Source organism: Mus pahari, chromosome 9, assembly GCF_900095145.1.
Source record: "Mus pahari chromosome 9, PAHARI_EIJ_v1.1, whole genome shotgun sequence".
Classification (NCBI taxonomy): domain Eukaryota; kingdom Metazoa; phylum Chordata; class Mammalia; order Rodentia; family Muridae; genus Mus; species Mus pahari.
Window position 1 is genome coordinate 46,398,269 of NC_034598.1, and position 7,342 is coordinate 46,405,610.

The 7,342-nt window shown below is 43.1% G+C and overlaps 1 protein-coding gene across 1 annotated transcript in view; it reads left to right on the plus strand.

The window, feature by feature from the left end:
* Positions 1-350: 350 nt before the first annotated feature.
* Positions 351-7,342, plus strand: part of LOC110326161 (zinc finger protein 431-like) — a 16,882-nt gene continuing 9,890 nt past the window's right edge. Inside the window, exon 1 of the mRNA XM_029542022.1 lies at positions 351-438. Within this exon, the coding sequence (XP_029397882.1) occupies positions 436-438 (3 nt within the window). The 5' untranslated portion in view covers positions 351-435. The remainder of the gene's footprint in view (positions 439-7,342) is intronic.

The window sequence follows — 7,342 nt, forward strand, 5'->3', positions numbered from 1 at the left end:
TGCCAGCTAACACTGTAATAGGTAAGGACTGAGGGATGCAGGGAGAAGCTGGCAGACAGACCAGTTTTGATAACCTAACACTCCAGGAGGAAATGTCTACTGTGTTCAGGACGACTTTGCAGTCTAGGTGCAAGCTCGACTTCAATGCCAATCTCTGCAGGTCTGGGACAGTTGTGTGCCTGGAGTGGAAGCTAGGGCTAGGAACCACTGTGCTAAGTCTCTGCGAGCCACTCTTTCGCTAAGGGAGCTGCTCCTGTCACTAGCCAATCAGGGCCTCGAGGCGGACTGCTAGTCAGAATAGGAGCGGACACTTCCGGTCCGCCATAGTGCAGGCTCCGCTGAGTGTCTGAGGGAGGCTCCCCGCGGTCTCTGTTCCGCGCTGTGACTTGCCGACCGGAGCTGTGAGCAGAGCGGGGCGAGCTCGGAATCCGCGCCATGGTGAGCGGGGCCGCCGTCCCCACGCGGGGCGGAGCCGCGGGAGCCGCCCTGGGCTGCGGGGACTGGCGGAGAGACGTGGCACGCCGAGTGGTCCCTGCAGTCCCTGGAACCCACGCTCCTGGCAGCCGCGGAATAATTTCCACCCCTGTGGTGCGCCTGCGCAGAACAGGGGCTTGGAGGGCTGTGTGTGGGTCTGTCCTTACAGCGGACGTCATGTTGCAGTGCGCGCGCATGCGCGGCTTTCACTGTCAGGGGAGGCAGATTTGCAGACTTGCTGAAGTCCTAGTTTCCCTAGTGTCTCCTAGAAGTTCTGTACCTGGCATTTGACATTCATGCGTAGGGTCCTTCTGCAGTTAACTCTGCGCAGGTGTAAAGTCCGCGCTATTAACACATTTGCGTGCAGATGCCACGGTGGTCCCATCACATGTGTAAGGCCAGACTTACTGGGTTACCTACATTAACTGTGTTTCTGTTTCTGAGTGCTCTCTCCTGTTTTGTTGGCCTCTTTCTTTCTCAGACAGCACAGTCTTTATCGCAGGTGTAGGGTCATTTAGAAGTCAGACGGTGTCACTGTGCTGTTTATTCAGTCTGTGTGCTCATGTTTTCATTCATGATGACCTTTTGTCATCGGTTTTCTGTTGTTCATCGAAGAAATCGTAGACTTTTATTGGACGTTTGTTGAACCTATAGTTCAGATTCTGTACTGAAGTAATACGGAGACTTCTTGTCTACAATCTTGCAATTTCTCTCCTTTGAATTCCTTGATTCTTTTAATTACAAAGTTACAATTCTGGCTACAGATGTTTGCCATATTTCTATGTATTTCTGGAGATTTCTGTATCCATGCTGACATAATAAGAGATAAGGGTTCTGTATTTCTAATTTGCTAAATTTGTTTCATGTGCGTGAGTGATTTGCTTCCATGTATGTGTGTTCATCACTTGACTTTGGTTTCCACAGAAGACAGAAGAAGCCATTAAATGCCCTACAACAGGATCTAGATAACTTTGTGTCACCGTGTTAGTGCTGGGAACTAAACCCAGGTCTTCTGTGCAGGTTGTCCTGAGTTGGATAGAAAGCGCTTTTAGGGAGCCAAGATAGCCAGAGGGCAGTAAGCAGCATTTCTTCAGGTTGACAGCATATGCAGAATGTATACAATTATCACGTATGTATGTTAGCATATCTGTTCTTTGTCAGCTCCCCTTAGTGTTAGCCAGAGCTGGAGGCTTGCTTTTATTGAAGAGATTTTTCTTTATTAAAGTTTAACATTGTTTTCTTTCTTTTTTAAAAAAAGATTTATTTATTATTTATATGGAAGTACACTGTAGCAATCTTCAGACACACGAGTAGAGGGCATCAGATGTCATTACAGATGGCTGTAAGCCACCATGTGGTTGCTGGGATTTGAACTCGGGACCTTCGGAAGAACAGTCAGTGCTCTTAACCACTGAGCCATCTCTCCAGCCCTTAACATTGTTTTCTAAGGTTGACTTGACCCCATGTATAGCCCCACAGGGCATTGCTATTGCTGTCCTCCTGGATCCACTCCTCATTATTTGGATTACAGGTTTCAAGAACCACACAGTTCTATAACTACCCATTTGAGTCATGGCGTGGGCTGTTCATTCATTAATAGGAAAGGGGTTTGTCTCTGGAGCATGGCTTTTCCCTTGAGACCAGAATACAGAGAATATTTATTGTATACGCTACAGGGGGAAACAGGTTAGGCAGTGAGCTGCAGAGGTCTCTGATATAATGACAGATTTTATGGGGGCAGGATGAGTTCCTTCTGTGTCCTTTCTCAGAACGAGTTAATACCATATGAATGAAGGCAAACTAAGGTGCTAGATATACAATTTCTGGAGGTTAGCTTGAGCCAGTGAAATTTCCAGTTGGACAATTCTGTCATACTTGGGTAAGTGCGAACCGGATGAGAAGATTGAGACACAGGCAATTTGGCTGTAACAACTTTGTCAGCATATAGCACGCAGTGGGTGACAGTATACACAAGACAGGTTGATACAGTCGGTTATTAATGGCTTTCCTCTACCATGGAATAGCCTGCTCAACTCCAACATCAATATAGCTAAGTGTCGTTTTAGTTAATTTTATCTCTTGAAATGCCACGTATTGGTGTCTGTGGTAGTGTTCTGTTGCTGTATAGAAAAACCTACTGTTACAAAGGAAAACATTTAATTGGAGCTGGCTTACAGTTTCAGACGTTTAGTCCATTGTCATGATGAAAACAAAGGATTATGCCATGCAGATAGAAAAAAAAATAGGTACTTAAACCTAAGTTTGGGGGCCTCACTTATTTAATCCCTCACTAGACATAGTAGGGAAGTTTATATTGAGGAACCCTATAACCTGCCAAAGGAAGGAGGCTCCTTTCTATTTTGTGTAATGTTTTCTTCTTTTGGTCTTTCTCTCTGTCTCTGTCTCTCCCCCTCATCTCTTTTTCTGCTTCTCTCAGTTTTCTTTCTTTTTCTTTGGAGCTCTTTGTACTTAGGTTATTTTTTTGTCACTGCACATATTTATTCAATAGCCTTAGGTTCCTATGTTTTAATGTCTGGTCCTCAATTATTAGAACTAATGGTGTAAGACTTGCCTTGGTCATGTTATCCATTCATAGCAGTAAAACCTTAAGTAAGACAGAAGTTGGTCCCAGGGACTGGGGGATTGCTGAAATAGGCCTAACTATGCTTTTGTTTGGAAGAATGTGGATTTTGGGACTTTGGGTTTGGAATTTCATGGAATGCTTTAAATGGAGCTTAATGGGCTATCCTAGTAGGAATATGGAAGACTTTGTTACTAAGAGTTATTTGAGTTGTGTGGACCTGACCCAAGAACTTTCAGTGGAAAATTTCAATATGTGGCCTAGAGACTGTTGTTTTTGTGGTATTTTGGTGAAGAACATGGCTGCTTTTGGCACTTGTCTGAAAAGTCTGCCTGAGGCTAAGGTGAAGAGACTCAGATTAATCGTATTGACAAAGGAAGTCTCAGAAATGCCCATCACAGACTTTGTTCTCTGGTTAAGTTTCCTGAAGAGCATTTTAAACAAGCATAGCAAGCTAAGAGAGGAAAAAATGTAAAATATAGGTTTGAGTATTATAAGGGCACTAGGAAGTGAAATGGTGACTAGGAGATAAGGGAGTGGGATTTGGGGCAAGATCCTACCCAGCTAAATTTAGATCATAGGACATAAAGCCAAGCAGATCTGTGAGTTCAAGGCCAGCCTGGGACAGAGCAAGTTCGAGGTAAAGAGAAGTTAAGTCCAGGCATGTTGGTATATACTTTTAATCCCAGGAGACAGGCATTCAGATCTCTGAGTTCAAGGTCAATCTATATAGAGCAAGATCTAGGACAGCCAAACTTAGGCAGTGAGGGAGTTGGAAAACAGAAAGCTAGTGATAGTATAGTAGAACAAGAGAGCCATATTTCAGCTCCTGCAAGAAGCAGAACTTGGCAGTTTTAGCCATGTGACCCTGGCTTTAGAGTTCAGAATAGAAGAGACTACTGGGACAATTGATGCTGGTTAACTGGAGCTAAGAAATTAATTAGTGATGATTAAGAAGAGACCAGCATCACCTAGGTGAAATCTTCTGAGAAGTGATTTCTGAGAGCACAAAGAAGCAGTGTTCCAGAGATAGCCAAGGTTGTACCTCATGCTGCAGCCATGCCTGGTAATATGTAAGAGTCACCCAGTGGTACTGGTTTTGAAGGTATGAAGGAGTCATGAAGCTGAGGATTGACACTGAGAGAGGCCATGAAAGGCTATTGGTGAAGGTGCAGCCTCAGTTGCAGCTGATGGCCCAGGACTGAGGGGGTCATGCAAAGTGTCTTGGCACTGTAAACAGAGCCTATGAGAGGCTATTGGTGAAACCTCGTTGCAGCAGAAGACCCCAGTGTATTGGAGATGCCAGTACCATGGGATGATCACCAAGAACAGCAGTGGCAGTGGAGTGGATCAACCTGAGCTTAGAATGCTATAGAGGGCAGAGCTAGAGGAGCCCAGAAGATCATATGTGGATCCCAGGTATTGAAGATGCCAGAGCTGTGGGCTATCTGCCGAGGAAAGCTGCTAACAGGGAGTGGAACCAGCCCAGGAGAAAGAAGTCTGTTGCACTCAACAAAGATGAAAAAGGAGTTGGAGATCTGAAGACCACTTTGACAATAGAATTGGAGATGCAGAGTTTGGAGTTTGCCCAGCTGGTTTCCTGTCTTTCTTAGGGGATTAGAGTTAAGTGATTGGATGAATCTCAGAAGTGACTTTGAACTTTGGACTTTTAACATTGTTGAGACTGCTGTAGATTATGGGGACTTTTGAAGTTGGACTAAGTGTATTTTGTATTATGCTATGTTTAAATATGGCCCCATAGACTCATATATTTGAACAAGCCTATGGGGGCCAGGGAGTGGAATATGATGGTTTGTATATGCTTGGCCTAGGGAGTGGCACTATTAGAAGGTATGGCCCTGTTGGAGTAGGTGTGGCCTTGTTGGAGTAGGTGTGTCATTGTGGGTGAGGGCTTTAAGACCTCATCGTTGCTGCCCGGAAACCAATATTCTGCTAGCAGCCTTAAGATGAAGATGTAGATCTCTCAGCTCCCCCTGCATCATGCCTGGCTCCATGTTCCCACCTTGATGATAATGAACCTAACCTCTGAACCTGTAAGCCAGCCCCAATTAAATGTTGTTCTTATAAGAGTTACCTTGGTCATGGTGTCTGTTCACAGCAGTAAAATCCTAACTAAGACAGCCTCTCCTACACTTTCTTCGTGGTGCCAAGCCACAAATTCTTTGCATGATCCCATTCAATCCTGGGCCTGTAACTGCTACTGAAGCTGTACCTTCACCAATGGCCTCTCACAGTTCCAAGCTTCAGCTACTCTATATGACCCCTTTATGTCTTCAAAACCAGTACCACCTTGGTGAGTCTTAAACTATGAAACTTGGCTGCTGACAAAAGACAAAACCCTGGCCACAGAAGCTGGAACACAGCTTCTGTGTATTGACTCTGAGAAGACCCCGTCCCGAAGATCTCACCTCACAAACGCTGGTCTGTTTTTAACCACTGCAAATTTCTCAGCTGCTGCTAACCTTTCTTTGTCAATTGTCCCAGTAAGACAAAGGTTTTACTTTAGTGGTTCTGCTCTCTTGTTAATCACAGTTGATTCTTTGGTTCTGTGACCAGATATCACAGATTCAGCACACAAAACGATCTGGTAGAGACTTTACTTCCTTCTGATACTTCACAAGCCAGGCTTCCATCTTCTGTACTGTTCTCAATAGTCTTTATCCTCCAAGCTTCTACACAACAGCTCCCTGAACTCTCAGCACTCAGTGGCTAACCCAAAGTTCCAAAGTCCTTCCGAAAACAGCATGGTTATATCTGTGACAGTGTCTCCCCACTATCCTGGTACTAACCTGTCTTGCTAGGGTTTCTACTGTTGGGATGAAGCACCATAACTGAAAAGGAAGCTGAGGAGGAAAGGGTTTTATATTGGCTTATATCACTTCATATTGGCATCAAAGGAAGTCAGGACAGGAACTAAAATGGCTGGAAGCTGGAGGGAGGAGATGGTGCAGAGGCTGTGGAGGTGAGCTGCTTCCTGGCTTTCTCAGTCTGCTTTCTCATAGAACCCAGGACCACCAGCCCAAGGACAGCACCACCCACAGTGGGCTGAACACTCCACCATCAATTAAGAAAGTGTCGTACAGGCTTGCCTAGAGCCTCATCTTCTGGAGTGTGTGTTTAGCTGTGCTTCTTTCCCCTCAGATGACCTTATCTTGTGTCAGGTTGACATAAAACTATCCAGCACACATGGATTAGAGGCACATAACATTCTCTTCACCTTGGCTTATGTTTAAAGTTTTTTTTTTAAATTTTTAAAAATATGTGCACAAGTCCTTTGTGTGAGTGTGCACACACACACACACACACACACACACACACACACACACACACGAGCATTGGATTCTTTTGTGTGTTGAAACTTGATCCAAGTTCCCTGCAAAAGCAACACATAATCTTTTTTCCCTTTGATTTAAATTTTATTGCATTGTGATGAGAAAAGATGCATAATTTCAATTTATCTGAATTTGTTAACATTTAAAAATGTATTTTGAGTAAATAGACTCACATCACATCCTTCTTTCCCTTTTGAATCCCAACTCCTCCCGGAGTGTCCCCCCACTTCAATACCTGCAATACCTTTCGTTTTTTTTTAAATCATATTCTTTAAAATTTATAAACTATTGTAACAATAAAAATGAGTATTATAAAAATTGTTTGATATAAAACAACAATCAATTGAACAGTCTTATGTAGATGTTTGTCTACAGTAATACTGAAAATACATATGTTTTTCTCAATATAAATTTTAAGTAACTCCAAATATATTAGCTGCATAACATTTTAAAATAATATATCACTATTAGTTTTTTAAATGAACATAAATAGATAAGGTCTTTTTGTTTTTTGTTTTTGCTTGTTTTGTTTTTAATAGAGTTTAAAATCTTGGCTCTTACTGTGGTATAAACACAAAATAAGAACAGTTTTTGGACATTGGAGTTCATTGTAATAAGGCTGTACTTGAATATCCCTCACATCATCAAAGGGTTTTTACCTCCATAGTTGATAAGCTAAGAGCTGACAGTTCTCTTGTACCAAGGAATGAATTGTAGGCATGATTTTTGGATACAGATTTCCTGCTACTACGGTCAAAGCTATTTGACTTGAGTGGTTGTCATCATTCTCAGTCTGCAGGGAATAGGTTACATTCATTTAAGAAATGGTGTGTGTATTAAGATGGTCAATCCTTGAAGTCATTCATCAACTATTTAATGAAGAATGGTTCTGCTTGGAGGGTGGCACAGACATTAGGTGAGGGTAAGATTCTGG